Source organism: Lipotes vexillifer, unplaced genomic scaffold (assembly GCF_000442215.2).
Source record: "Lipotes vexillifer unplaced genomic scaffold, Lipotes_vexillifer_v1.1 scaffold889, whole genome shotgun sequence".
Taxonomy (NCBI): domain Eukaryota; kingdom Metazoa; phylum Chordata; class Mammalia; order Artiodactyla; family Lipotidae; genus Lipotes; species Lipotes vexillifer.
In genome coordinates this window covers 1,265,009-1,280,172 of record NW_006788335.1, presented here as the reverse complement: position 1 = coordinate 1,280,172, position 15,164 = coordinate 1,265,009, and the positions used below count along the sequence as shown (strand labels likewise).

General features: G+C 53.7%; 1 protein-coding gene across 1 annotated transcript in view; it reads left to right on the top strand.

Moving 5' to 3' along the window:
- Positions 1 to 15,164, top strand: part of FGD5 (FYVE, RhoGEF and PH domain containing 5) — a 119,125-nt gene that overhangs the window by 36,826 nt on the left and 67,135 nt on the right. Inside the window, exon 3 of the mRNA XM_007461575.1 lies at positions 13,314 to 13,446. Coding sequence (XP_007461637.1) covers positions 13,314 to 13,446 — 133 coding nt within the window. The remainder of the gene's footprint in view (positions 1 to 13,313; positions 13,447 to 15,164) is intronic.

Genomic DNA, 15,164 nt, shown 5'->3' with positions numbered 1-15,164 from the left:
CCCCCCCCCCCCCGCCCGCCAGAGGAAGTGCCCGTGTTTACAGGAAATGCAGGACAAGGCCTGGGAGGTGGGTGGAGGAGGAGTGGAAGATGTGTCTTGGCCTGGCAGTGGGGCTGAGGGCGGGTACCTCTCTTCCCGCCCCAAGGATGAGACGTTTCGTTGCTGTTGAAGGGAAAGGTCCCACTTCCCAGGCAGTCCTGCCCCTCCCCTGCCTTTTTCCTCCAGGACGCCACACCCTGCAAGCCTCCAAATCCCTGGCCAGACGACCCCTCCTCCCAAGGGAGGCTCCTGGGAGCCTGGAAAGAGCACTGAGCTGGGCAACAGAAGGTCTGCCCCTAGTCCTTCTGCTCTGGACTCAGTCTCCCCACCTGTTAAATGGGTGACTTGCTGCAGCCCTAACAAAGGCATGGCAACACTCCCTGCCCTGGTGTAGCCCGCAGCCCAGCTGTGAGAGGAAGGAAGGGCAGGCCAGCCCCACTCAGCCCTGTGACCCAGGAAGTGCAGGGTGGCCTCACTTATGCCACAGAAATGTGCCTGAGAAGTGTGTGTGAATTGAAATTTTGTGAAAATGGGCCCTGGGTTGATTATACTGGAAGCACGGATTATTATTATTATTATTATTATTTTGTGGCTGCGTTGGGTCTTCGTTGCTGTGCACAGGCTTTCTCTGGTTGCGGCGAGCGGGGGCTACTCTTCGTGGTGGTGCGCGGGCTTCTCATTGCGGTGGCTTCTCTTGTTGCGGAGCATGGGCTTTAGGCGCGTGGGCTTCAGTAGTTGTGGCTCGCGGGCTTAGTTGCTCTGCAGCATGTGGGATCTTCCCGGACCAGGAATGGAACCTGTGTCCCCTGCGTTGGCAGGCAGGGTCTTAACCACTCTGTGACCAGGGAAGCCCGACCAGGTTCAATTAACTCTAATCCTTGGATAGTCTGACATTCGTGAAATTTGCCGGTACGTGGGCCTCTCACTGTTGTGGAGCACAGGCTCCGGACGCACAGGCTCAGCGGCCGTGGCTCATGGGCCTAGCTGCTCCGCGGCATGTGGGATCTTCCCGGACCGGGACACGAACCTGTGTCCCCTGCATCGGCAGGCGAACTCTCAACCACTGCACCACCAGGGAATCCCCATACGGATTCTTAACCGCTGTGCCACCAGACAGGTCCCACACGGGTTATATTTAAAAGCCTGAATAAGAACTGGAAAGGAGACTCGCATTCACTGAGTCGTGCCATGTTTCAGGCACTGTTTTTGTTGCTTTTACATCCCCGATTTCACCCTTGGAGAGACAGGGGTTGTAATTGGGGCAGGAAGACCTGAATTGAAGTCTTGGGACTGCCTCTTGCTCACTGCGTCACCCTGAGCAAATCCCCCAGCATCTTAGAGCCTCAGTTTTCTCATCTGTGAAATGAGGATAATAGTTTATTGTTTCCCACACCTCCCACGGACTTGCCCGAGCCCACGCCTCGCCCTCCCCCCGCCCCCAGCGTGTCTCCTCCCAGGTGGCAAGGGTGAACTCTCCAGGGAGCACAACTGCTCGGGTCCTTCCCCTGGCTAGAACCTTCGCTGGCCCCCATCCCGCCCGGGATACACAGTCCAGGGGCATTTGAGAGCCCGCTGCCTGGCCAGCCCCTTGTCCCAGCCCTCCTCACCCCACAGCACGCAGACCCCAACGTCTCTCCCTTCTGTGCCTTTACGCAAACTTTCCCGAGATCTCTCCCCTAACGTTCTTTTTCCTGTCTGTCTCGTGTTCAACCTTCAGACTGTCTCAGGTCTCCCCTGGCCTGGAACCGCCCCCCTGCCCACACACACACACCCACATGCACAAGTTTAGGGCCCCTCTCCTGTGCTCGTAGCCCTCACCACCGTTCTTGTCCGCTGCTTGTCCGTTTGCGTTCCCGCTGGGCTGTGGGTGCCTCAGGGGCAGAGAAGGGGTATCTCCTCCCTCTCTGTGTCCCCCACTCAGGCGTGGGGTGGACGGTCGGCACATGTGAGGTGTGTCGGGCAAGAGAGTGCAGGCAGCAGGCGCTCCATCTGCAGGAAATTGCTGTGTCTGTGCTTGGGGGCAGCTCTGACCGGGGGATGCCCCACATCCGTGTCTACTCACAGAAGCACACACGGATGCACGCACGGATCCGGCTGGAGGTGCTTCCCCTGGAGTCCATTGAAACCAGCAGGTTAGTTGAGCACCTGCTGTGTGCAGAGTTCAGCCCTGGGGGCTGGTGAGGTAGAGGAAACCTGTGCCGAGCTAAGACCACAACCAGGTGAGGGGAGCCTCTGGGTACAGGGCCGTGTAGAGGGGAGCGGGCCCTCTGCAGGGAGGCGTGTCCAAGCAGGGGCAGATTCTGAAGCTTATGTAATCTGGGGAGTCTCTTTAAGATGAAGAATGTACAACGAAGGATAGAAAATAATCTGCAGAGCCTTGAGAGAGACCTATGCAGGTGTGGGGCCTGAAGCTTAAGCCTCACTAGTTCATGGTAGACCTGCCTCAGTGGTCAGGGAAGGCTTCCGGGAGTAGGAGGTGAGGTCGGAGCTAGGTCTGGGGCGAATCCATCGGCCTGGAGACACTGGGCGTCTCCCAGGCATCTGTTCTCGGCTGGCAGCCCTGCCCTCGAGAAGCCGGGTGGATTCATAGGCTCTTACAGGCCTTTGGCAAAGGATGGCATTTCTCTGGAAATGTTTCTTCCCTGTTTGGGGGAAAGGAGGCTGGTGGAGTGGGCACCACCACAGATGAGCCATGTGACAAGAGTATGTGCGATGTTGGATGTCTGGGTCCAGGCCTGTTGCCCTTGCCTGTGTCACCTTCCCTTCTGGGTCTCAGCCTTGGGGTGTCCGTCTCTGTCAGGACCCCGTGTCCCCCATCCAGGCGTCCCACTTTGTTCCCACGTGACTCGCTTGTTCACGTGTCAGGAAGGCCCCGCCTCCTACCCACCGTGTGCCGACTGCACTGCGGACCCCCAGTGTGTCTGGGCACGTCTCGCACGTTTTCACGTCTGTCTCCCCAGCACAGAGGGGGCAACAGTGAACCAGATGAGTGAACATGTCTCGTGAGTGGGCCCAGGTGCGGATCAGCTGTTTGTGGTTCTGTGTGGGAGAAGCTGGGCGAGGGGCAGAGCAGAGTGGGCTTGGGCGAGTCCTTCAGCCTCGCAGAGCCTCCGTTTCCCCAGATGCTGGATGGGGACGGTAGTGGGGCTTGTCCCACTAAGTGGCTGAGAGGGTCACAAGGGATGATCCCTGAGGCATGTGCAGCTCCGTGCCTGACACACATTAGCTGCTTCTGCTGGTGGAAGCAGGGTAGGTGAGTGGTTACAAGGACAGGCTCTGAAGCCGAGGTCCCTGTGTTCAGATCAGATCCCAGCTCTGCACATATCGTGTCCCTGCTTATTTCTTCATCTATAAAATGGGCACCTTAATACCTACAGGATACAGTGATTGAGAAGAATTTCTCAAGTGCCCGTCACGTCCTCAGCACTCAAGATCACTGGCTTCTGCCTCTCCTACTGCTGCTGCTGCTGCTGTTGTTATTGGCTGGCTGTGTCCATGTGGCAGGGAAGGGTGGGAAAAGGGGCTTGTTTGTTTTTCAGACCACCACGCACACAAGCCGCAAACACCCTCTCTCATAGCTCCTGGCAGCTTCAGATGTGGTGTGCCATTATAGAATTATAGTGCCCCTCATGAATCTCCAGCTGCTAGGGGTGCAGCTGTGGTTCCCCTGCCCTTCTCACCTCCCCTGTGCTCGGGCTTCTGAATCCGGAGCAGAGATGACAGGAGAAAGATGGGTCCGAGTTTCCTCTTGCTTTGGGCTGTTGCTCAGGAGTGAGGGCTGTGGAGCCCATCTTACAGATGAGGAAACTGAACGCATAGAATCCGTTGAACCTGTGGGTGAACCACATCCAGCTCATGGGGGTGCCTCTCCCAGCCCCCCTCCCTCAGCCGTATTTGAAGCAGTATAAAGTTACGGCCTAACTAGCAAAAAAGCTCATCTATCCATTAAGACTCCACGCCACAGCATCCTCGGTGGTGGCAGTGCCTGCCAGTGCCATTTCCACCAGAGGTGTGAGCACCTGCTGTGTGCCAGGCTCCTGCCGGATGTGCAGAAGTGGAGGGGGCCTCACTGACAGGCTGATGAAAGTCAGAAGGATAGCTGCATAGGACGGTCACTCAACACGTGCTCGTCATGTACCTACTATATGTCATTCATGGAATGCACAGAAACGCATAGCGAGCCCATGATTCCTGCCCTCGGAGAACTGGTGGCTGACAGGGGAGCTGATACAGGGACACAGATTTCTGCAGCCTCAACATGTAAGTGGTGACGGGAGCCCCATCCGGCTGGAGCCTTGGAAGAGGCACAGAGATGGGCAGGTACAAAGGTGTGTGAGGGTCAGGCAGGTGGTGGTTTGGCCGCATGTGACGGCTGACGGCAGCAGATATGTGGCGGGAATCACTGGGACAGAACTCCTCAGGTTTGCAGGGGACCCCTTTGGACACAGACTCACAGAACATCATGGTGGAAGGGGCCTTCAGAAGTCCTCCAACTCCCTGATTTTACAGATGAGGAAACTGAGGCCCAGAGAGAGGAGAGGGCCCACACAGGGTCAACAGCAAGCTGGTGGCAGAGGTGGGATTAGAACCCAGCTCTGTAAGACCTCGAGGAGCTCTGGCTGATTAACTCGGCTCTGGCCTGTAGCTCACACTGATTGTAGTAAATCCACCTGCCAGGCACTGTGCTAAGCAGTCCACCCGCCTCATTCATACACACCGTCTTATAAACCCTGGGCGGGTAAGTGCTGTATCATCTCCATTTGACAGATGAGGAAACTGAGGCAGATTAAGCAGCTGACCTTGGGTCGTTGGGCTGATGAGTGGAAGAGCTGGGTCCTGACCTTAGGAGGTGGAATTCTGACACTGTGCCCTTTAACGTTATCCTCTCCTGTGGCCCCGGAGAGGGCCACAATGCTGGGGGCAGTGGTCAGAGCAGGGCCAGGGCCATGTGCCAACAGCGTGGCTGCTGCTAAGGGCCAGAAGCTCAGGACTCTTCCTCTGCTGTCCTGGCTGGTGGCCCGAGTTGCATGAGGCAGATACTGTTACTGAAGCCAGGGTCAGAGAGACCATTACACTGGGGAGACTGGGACTGTGGCTTATGGTTTTTCTCTCGTATGTTACCTCTGTATATTAGTTTGTCATTTCATGAGGCTTCTGCAGATCTCCCCAAAGTATCAATTTTTTCTCCCAGGACGTCTGAGCCTCAATTGATTTTCTGAAAAGAAAGCCTTCATAGTCACAATTATGTTTCTCTCTGAATAGGAAACAGGTGGTGTTTGTTTGGGGCGGGAGGCGGCTGAATTGTAATCAAGGAGAGCAAAATTCCTTGATAATCCCTAAAGAACCACTTCAAACCCACTAGGAAGGCTAAAATAACAAAGACAGACAATAGCAAGTGTTGATAAGGATGTGGAGAAATCAGAACCCTCAACACTGCCAGTGGGAATGCAGAATGGTGCGGCTGAAAATGGTCTGGCAGTTCTTCAAAATGGTAAACGTAGAGTTACCACATGGCGCAGCCATTCCACACCTGGGTCTACCAAGAGAAATTAAGGTGTATGCCCCCCAAACACTTCTGCATGAATACTCCTAGGAGCACTGTTCATAAAAGCCCAAAAGTGGAAACAGTCCAAGTGCCCGTCAAGAGATGGACGGATACACAAACTATTCCACAGCCATGCAGTGGAACATTATTTGGCCATTAAATGGAATAAAGTACTGATGCATGCTAGAACACGGACGGACCTTGAAAACATTGTACTGAGTGAAAGAAGCCAGACACAAAAGGACAAATGGTGTATGATTCCATTAACATGAAATGTCTAGAATAGGCAAATCCATAGAGATAGAAAGTAATTTAGTGGTTGCCAGGGATTGGGGAGAGGGAGGAATGTGATTGATGGCTAAATGGTACATGGTTTCATTCTGGGGTGACGAAAATGTTCTAAGTTAGATAGTGGTGATGGTTGCAGAACTCTGTGACTATACTAAAAAGCTCTGGATTGTACACTTTGAAAGGGTAAATTTTATGGTATATGAATTGTATGTCAGTAAAGCTATTATAACAAAAAAACAAATCTCTGTAAAACACCATTGAGGCTGCGCTTTAAGCAGAGGGGTGTGGATGTGACAGGACAGAGCAGGGATGCACTTCTGTTTTTACTTAGTGAAAAATGGAAATTGAATTTTTTAAAAAGCCTCTCCTTCAGTCATGTTTCTGGGAAGCATTACAAGCACTATCCCTTGGCTGACCCTGGGTGTAAGATGCATTCCCTCCAAGAAGGAATGAAACAGAGGAGAAGGCTCCAGGCAGCAGCTGCTCTCAGAGCCTGGCCCCCAGGCCATCAGATGCATGTGGTCCGGTCTCAACACGCGGTTTCACGTCTGTGGGTGTCTTGTTCTCCACCTCTGTTTTACAGGTGTGGAGGCCCACCGGGAGGATCATGCAGTGGGTTAGCAGTGAATGCAGGACTCCCCCGTCTCTGACCCCCATCTTCTTGGGCAGTTTCCACTGTCTGAGATTGAAAGTTGCCAGTTACAGTGCGGGTGGTATCCAAGAAAATCTCATGTGCCTTTGAAGGAGGGGGACCTGTGAGGGGGTCACTTTTGAGTGACAGGGAAATATCAGGGCAGAAGATGCCACCTGGGGAAGGTCTGGAGGGATGTTTGAGTGGCCTCTGCAGGTGCTGAGGGATGGGAGAGGAGACACAGGACAAGATGGAACGTCTGAGGATTTGGAAATCCCTGATTCCGCACCCAGCCCTTTCCTCCATCCACTTCCACGCTCACCTGGGGAAGGTCTGGAGGGATGTTTGAGTGGCCTCTGCAGGTGCTGAGGGATGGGAGAGGAGACACAGGACAAGATGGAACGTCTGAGGATTTGGAAATCCCTGATTCCGCACCCAGCCCTTTCCTCCATCCACTTCCAAGCTCTTCCAGCTGCCCTGCTCATTAATTAGGATAGTCATATTCACCAGGTCCGTCCTCCCGTCTCCTCCGTCTCAAACTTCCCAGCTCCCAGAGATCACAGCCCCAAGGCCCCCCTGCCCCTCCCGCCAAGCTGGCGAGCTCCGGGAAGGCCCCAGCCTATCTCAGAGGAGCCAGAGGACGTTACATCTGCAATCTGGCCTCCTCCATGCATCTGTCACTGCACCAGCAAGGGTGGAGCGAGGGGCCAGAGCACCCACTGAAAGGCTCCCAGTGAGGAAAGCTTTCCCTTTTTGTGAGTTATGAGGCCATTTTGGCTGTGCTCAGGGTTATGGCTCCCAGTGAGTGTCACATGGGACGGCATTTAATGGGCAGAGCCGGACAGCCCTGGACCAGGTTACAAAGTTCTCTTCCCCCCATGTGGGTGCACATGTCCTTTTATGACTCTAGGCTGCTGGAAAGGACTGTGCTCATTTGGAGGGTCGTTTAAGGTCACGAGCTCTGGGCAGCTGTAATTTACGTTCCCTTTAAAGCACAAGTCAACCCAGAGGGAGGGAGACCAGCTCTGTGAAGACTAGTCTGGGGGTTTAGAACTTGGCCCCTCTGCAGCCTGGCCAGAAAGGACCTACTGTGTTCTAGGCAATGGCTGCTTTTACTATCATGTTCTTATTAAAGCCCACAGTGAACCTATACAGTCATCCCCACTTGACAGATAAGAAACAGAGATGGTGGGTGACTTGCCTAAGGTCACCCAGTGACTCTCCTTGATCTGATGCCAAAGTCTTATACCACTTGGTCTCTAAACCTACAGTGCTGACCACGTGGCATTTTGTCTGCTTTCCCAGCATGTGTCATTACCCTTGATTTACAGATTAAAGAAAAAGAAACAACTGAGCCATGGAAAGTTGAAGTAACTTGCTTGAGGTGGTAGAGCTGGGATTCAAACCAAGTGTTCTGACTTCTGAGCTCATCTTCTTAACTAATACTTTGCACTGTGCTTTCTGTGAGGCCAGGAGAGTGCTTTAGTCATCTTTGAGGCCTCCATGTGTTTGCACTTTGAAGTAGGTGCTAATTTGTGTTTGTTGAATGAGTGAGGGAGTGGACGGATGGAAGGAAGGATGATTGCGTAGCTGCATAGTTGAGCGGGTGGATAGAAGGCTGGCCAGATAGGTGCGTGGATGAATGGATGCAGCGATGGATGGCTAAGTAGATGGGTAATTGGATAGATGAATGGGCAGAGGGGTGGATGGAGAGGAGGGCGGCAGGGAGGAGTGGCTAAATGGGCGAGTGGATGGAAAAGTGTATAGATGGGTGAGTGAGTAGATGGGTAGGTTTTGGGTCAGAGGGCTTTCTCATATGTAATCTATTGGTATATTCCAAGAAGGTGTCTTAGACACACAGACGTAGAGAATGGACTTGAGGACACGGGGAGGGGGAAAGTTAAGCTGGGATGAAGTGAGAGAGTAGCGTGGACATATATACACTACCAAATGTAAAATAGATAGCTAGTGGGAAGCAGCCGCATAGCACAGGGAGATCAGCTCGGTGCTTTGTGACCATAGGGAGGGTGGGAGGGTGGGAGGGAGATGCAAGAGGCAGGGGATATGGGGATATATGTATGCATATAGCTGATTCACTTAGCTGTAGAGCAGAAACTAAGACACCATTGTGAAGCAGTTATACTCCAATAAAGACGTTAAGGAAGAAAAAAAGGTGTCTAGAGACAACACCTCACCTAGTTATGATTGTAATGGGCATTTTGACTGGAGAGGCCATAGAACAGACCATGTGTTTGTTCACCACTGTATTACCAGTACCTACAGGACGGAGTCTGAATGACCAAAAAGCAAGCAGATAGGAACCAGATAGCTGAAAATACAGACCTTGTAGCCTTCCTTGGGGCATACTGTGTAGGGGACCCACCTCACAGGTTTATGTTGATGGACTAGGGCAATGGATGGGCTATGTGAGGGTTCCCAGTCTGTTCTCCAAGGGAGCAAGTGGTTGCTCACCCAGGACACGAGTTCTCCAGGGCCTGTCAGAGCATTTGGGCAGAAGTTATTAAGAAAACATTTGGAGGTGTTTATCTTCCCCTGTATTTGAAGATCAGCCTGGTAGCAAATATCAGGGGTCTATTGAGGCAGTTCTGTCTTGGTTTGCTTATTTAACAAATGACTTTGGTCCAATATAAGGTCTGTCACTACAGCTTCCACTGAATCTGTTAAGGCCTCGGATTATAGTTGCTCTTTGATGTTGCGCAAGCATGTGTTTTTTCTTTGTTTGTTTTGCGGTACGCGGGCCTCTCACTGCTGTGGCCTCTCCCGTTGCGGAGCACAGGCTCCGGACGCGCAGGCTCAGCGGCCATGGCTCACGGGCCCAGCCGCTCCGCGGCACGTGGGATCCTCCCGGACCGGGACACGAACCCATGTCCCCTGCATCGGCAGGCGGACTCGCAACCACTGCGCCACCAGGGAAGCCCTGAAAGCATGTTTTTAATGGCAGTTTGTCCCCGTCTGCTGTGCTCACAATCCCTCAATAGGACAGTGAAATAAATGAGCCAGAATATCATCAGAGAACCCAAACCCTTGTTTCCTGAGTTCCCTTTTAGATCTTTCTAGAAAACAGAAGTGAGAGGAAGAAGGAGAATAAAAAGAACCTGAGCCACATTTCTAGCCAGAAGCTAAGGTTGGATTGAAGACAGATGGTTGGTGGGTCAGCAGTAACCACGTTTGTCTCTAAGGTCTGTGCACCTTCAATGGAGGCCAAGATCATTTTAGTCAAACATGTTATAGGTTAATTATTGTATGGTTTGTCTCAAAGTGTTAGAAGAATACGTACTGTGACTTCATGGGTATTATCACTCAGGATGAGGTCGGGATAGTTCAGATGTTAAACACGGGCTGACATTAGACGACAGCCGGTCAATAATGGAACAGCCGTGCACAGCCAGGCCAAGCTGGTAAGGAGGACAGCTCACATTGATTGAGTTATTAAGTGCTGGGAACTGTTCTGAGTGTCTTGCATTATTTAATTCATTGAATCCTCCCAGCAGCTCAGTGAATTGGGCACTGCTGAGGCTTAGGGAGGTTAAACGTGGCCATTAAGTGGCCGAGCCAGGGTTTGAACCCAGGCAGTCGCACCCAAGAGTGAGCTCTAATCGCTGCACTCTGCTGCTTCTCAGAGAGGGAATTAAAGAAGAGCACAGACAACAAAAGCAAAGCCCCTTTTGCCCTTGCAACCTGAGACCCAACCCCACACATCAGTGCACCGAGGGAACCCGACTGGGCCTCTGTTTTCATGTCTCTAAAGTGGGATCAAGCAGAGGCAGAGGCATCTTCAGAAGCGATGGGTGTTGGTCCAGATTTGCCCCGTGACCTTGAGCCAGCCTCTCTGCCTCTCTGGAGGTTTGGTGTCTATGAGCTCTCTCCCCAGTGTCACCCACGGCTCTGGTCCGAGGAATCCAGCCTTTGCCTGGCTTGAGGCAGAGCCCCTGGATGCCTGGTGGAGTCTGATGCTGGGCAGACTTCATGGCAGCATGAGGGCCCAAGGATGCCCACTTCCCCAGCCCCAGGTTGAGTGGAGCCTTGCCTGGCAGGCTGGGCTGTTGGGGCCAAATCCCAACAGCACTGGAATATCCCTGAGCAATTTGAGCAGGACGGTGACAAGATCAGATTGGATTTGAGAGGGTCCCTCTGGCCGCTGGGTGAACAGATAGGAGGGCAGTCGGGGGGAATGGGAGCCAATAGGAAGCAAATGTTACAGACATCCAGGCAAGAGATGGCTTGGACCACAAGGCTGTCATAGAGATGCCAGCGGAGTCGGGGAAGATTTGAAGGTGAATTTGGGAGAGGTTTAATGTTCAAGCAGTGGCTGGCTGTGCGGAAGATGCTTGGGCTTCCAGCTTGCTGCCTGGGAGGATGGAGACACCGTTTACCCGGCGGGAGGCTTGGCTGGGAATCCTTTCCGCCTTCACAGCACGTCCTAGGAAAGGCCTGCTGTATACCTGCTTTTCCTTGATGAGGAGGAGGAATGGTCCCGGGGCGCAGTTAACTGCTCCCTGCCTCACCATTACTGGCCATCCTTCACATGCCTAATGGGCTCCTGCTGGGGCCCAGTGTGGCCATTCCTCATGGAGGGAGAGCAGGGCTCGGCTTCCTGTCTGAGGACTTGCACAGCTCTGGAGAGAGGGGAGCTGCAGCTCAGTGAGACTGTCCACGCCATCACTTTCTTGAGCATGGTTCTGAGCTCCCTCGGCAGTTGCAGCGTTCCTGACCTTTGGGCCAGGGGACAGCTCCTTAGAGGAGGGAACTGGTGGCCCCAGCAGGAGGGGAGGCTCTCGCATGCCTTCGTACACCTCCGTGGTGTATGGCTTGTTGCAGAGTACTTGTTTGCTCTCGTAGTTTGAAAGAAAAGAACAAAGTAAATCTTGAAAAAGAGGAAGAAAGAGGAGTGGCCAGAAGGGTGTGCAGTTGGATGGCAGAGCGGGCTGTGCCTCTGCAGACAAGTGCACAGCTCCAAGCCCTCACCACTCTCACATACACACACACACTAACACACACTCGCCCTCTCACACACATACGCACTCACACACTAACACACTCACACTCACACACACACACACACACATACACACACACACTCACACACACACACACAGCAAGAGCCCAGGCAGGAACAGGCTGCTGATCTATCTAGCCTCTTCGCCAGTGTGTGGACCAGGGGACGCCCGTCCTGCTCCAGGCAGACCCTTGTTTCCTGGGCTCCAGGTGTTCTGGAGAGAGGTGTCCATGGTCTGCCTCCTATGATAGTCAGAAAGGAGCTCCAAGAAGGGCCTCTACTTGCACTGCAACCCAAGGCTCAGTTTCTCCTCTCCTGATGTACCCATCCTGGCCATGCTTCCCCCTGCCTGGACCAGACCTGAGGCAAGGGCCCTGCACCTGCCCACCAAAGGCCTGGGCTAGAGTTGGCAGGGCCACTCCAGAGGATGGAGGCTCCCTCCTCGCCGCCCCTCCTCCGTCTCTCCATCCATCCATCCATCCATCCATCATTCCCAGAGGGCAGGAATCAGTATTTGATAAGAATTTAGTAAGATAAGATGCCTGAATTTTTAGCATGAAGAGAAGTTTTGTGAGAAGTTGTCTGGGACCACATTGCCAAAGGCAGGAGGGAGCCATTGAAGGTTCTTGAGTAGGAAGGGGACGTGGCCCAATTTCTGTTGCAGAACAATCACTCTGCTGTGTGGAGAGGGAGGCTGGGAGCAAGGAGCAGAGCAGGGAGGCCGTTGTGACGGGGCCAGAGCACCCTCTGTGAGGAAGGTTTAGAAGGCAGAGAAAGGAGGGTTCCTGTGCTCCAGGTCGGCTTATGTCACATGCCAGGCTCTTTGCTGCCTCGGTGCCTTCCTGCCTGGAACGCTTCCCCTCCTATCGCAAGGCCCCTCCTCCTCCTTCTGGTCTCAGCCTCAGAGGTGCCTTCCCTGACCTGTCTCAGTAGCCCCCCTCCTGCTATTCTCTGTGAGAGCGCGTCCTTCTTCCCGTGTTACAGTGTGCAACCATGTGTTAGCTTTTCCCTTTTCGAGGACAGGCACCACATCTGCTTTATTCACCGGTGTTCTACCCACTGCCTAGCTCTGTGCCGGGCATAAAGCGGGCAATCAATGAATACTTATTGAATTAATGTATTATTTAATCAGTTAATGACAATGCCTACACAACAGTCATAGTTATATAGATATGAGATTATCACACCTGAATAAGCTTTCTACATATTGATCCTCACGGCATCTGCCAAGAAAATGAGAATAGGAATCATCATTCCAGAGTAGCCTAGGTGGAAACTGATGCCCTGAGCTGTGTCTTGTCCATGATCTGGCTGGCAGCAGGGCTCGGGCGAGGGGCTAGAATGCACATCCCCGACTCTGTCTGCCACATCATTGCATCCCTTCTTCAGGCCCAGAGGACACGGCCACCTTGAGGACTGACCCTGCTGCCCAACCAGGCCAGTCCGGATTGCCAGACTGATCAGAATGAACATCTCTTGCCCTCATAGTAATTATTTGTACCTTCCTTCAGCATCACAGCCTACCTCGTGTCTAAGGGAGACAAGTCTGTCTTGAACAGCATGTGTAAAGGTACTGAGGCAGCCAAGAGCTTGGAATGTTCAAGGAACTAGTAGGAGAACAGACTGGCTGGAGTGAGGGCAGGAAGGAGGTTCTTATTCACTTCTGGGCCCTCATGGAAGCACAGAGCACTCATTAACGGCTCACGGCATTAGTAGGGCCCCTGGCCTGTTCGCTTTCCCTTTGTTGGACAGGGAGCTCTAACCCTCTCTCTCCTCTGCTCTGACCCCAGCGCCTACACAGAGCCCTATAAGGTCTGTCCCATCTCGGCAGTGGCCCCCAAGGAGGACCTCACGTCGGATGAAGAGCGGGGAAGCTCGGAGGAGGAGGACAGTGCTCCAAGAGACCCCAGCCTCACCCACAAGGTAGGGCTCCCCACTCCAGGCCGGGGGCCGGTGGGAGGTGGGCGTCAGAGATGTGAAGGTGGAGAGAGGGTCCACTCCTTCCCTTCTCCGTGCTGAGGGAGCCGTTTTCAAACAGCTGACCCCAAGCTGGATGCAGAGGCTGAGTCACAGGGCGGCTGGGGCTGCGGCCTGAAGGCACGTGGCAGACACGGGGGCGCTGATGCTGCAGGGGTGACTGCTGACATCCTCCTGGGTCCCAGGAAGCCTGGGGATGAAGTGGAATAGAGCCGCCTGATTTGAATCCAGACAGGGCTGGATTCCAATGACCTTGGTCCCCTGGGCAGCCTCAGTTACGTCATCTGTGAAGTGGGAATTGTGAGGGTGAGATGAGTTAAAAGGGTTATGAGCAAGTTTCGTGAAGTGAAAACTTCAGAATGAGAGCTGGTATCCCCGTTCCCTGCAGTGGTGCTGAGGGGGGCGGGGCTGAGAGAAGGGCCGTTACTTCTCTGGAGGCGGATGGCGAGTTGGGGCCCAAGTAGCACTTGGTACAGGTGCCTGGCCCCTACCAAGCGTTTTATAAATGGGCGTGTCTTTGATTTCGTTTCGTACACTCGATTTCTTTTAAAAATTCACTCTCCTGTCTGCCCATGTACCCAGTGCTGTGGGAGCGGTGAAGGGGGCTTTCCCACCGGCTCGTCTGCACCCCCTTCCCCTTCCCTCTCTAGTTGGCGAGCTCTCTGCTGGGCACTCCCGGCTTCCTCGTCTGCTCTTTCACTCCTTACAAACACTTTGAAGCCGGTACCGTTGTCTTGTTTTGCAGTCGAGGACACAGAGGTTCAGAAAGGTTAAGTAACTTGCCCAAGGCCACACTGCTAGTGGTTGAAGGGTTTGGACTTGAAAACGGGTCTGACTCCAAACCCAGTCTTGTTTGTTTGTTTTTCCGCTGCAGTCCCGGTAGCCTCCTCTTATCTCTCCACGTCTTCCCCTCACCCAAGAAGAAGCTGTTGGCTCCTGGAGTGGGGAGAGGGTGACGAGGGAGGCAAGCTTTGAGTGAGTGGTGCCCATTTAGAGATGATTTTGGCTTTTCTGGGCATCCCTGGGGTCATGGAGCCTGGGAGCAGAAGGACATAGTTGTCATCGGGGATTTGGTCCTTTCTCTGAAGCTGGGAGCTGGGGCTGGATCCCAGGCCCAGAAGAGTTGAAGGGCTGAGAGGGCAGTGGGGCCCATGTGCAACTTTCTGTACCTCGTGATGATTTCTGACCAGTCACTGATTTCTCTGTTAAACCTTCCTCTGGGACCACCTGCATCTCCCCCTCCAGCTGTGTTACCACTGGCTGGTCACTTCCCATCCTGAGAAGGACGGTCCCGTCACCCTGAGAGCACAGGGGGAGAAGTGTGGGTCCAGACTCCCCTCAGGTCAGTCCACTCTCGGGAGCCCAGCCTCTTCAGCTGCCGAGCGGACTGACTGCCACCCCCCACCCCCTGCCATGCTCTCTTCCTCCTTATGAGGCCTTCATGATGTAGCAGAGGTAAAATGGCCTTTAGAAATCAGGTTCTCGGGCTTCCCTGGTGGCGCAGTGGTTGAGAGTCCGCCTGCCGATGCAGGGGACACGGGTTCGTGCCCCGGTCCGGGAAGATCCCACGTGCCGCGGAGTGGCTGGGCCCGTGAGTCATGGCCGCTGGGCCTGCGCGTCCGGAGCCTGTGCTCCACAACGGGAGAGGCCACAACAGTGAGAGG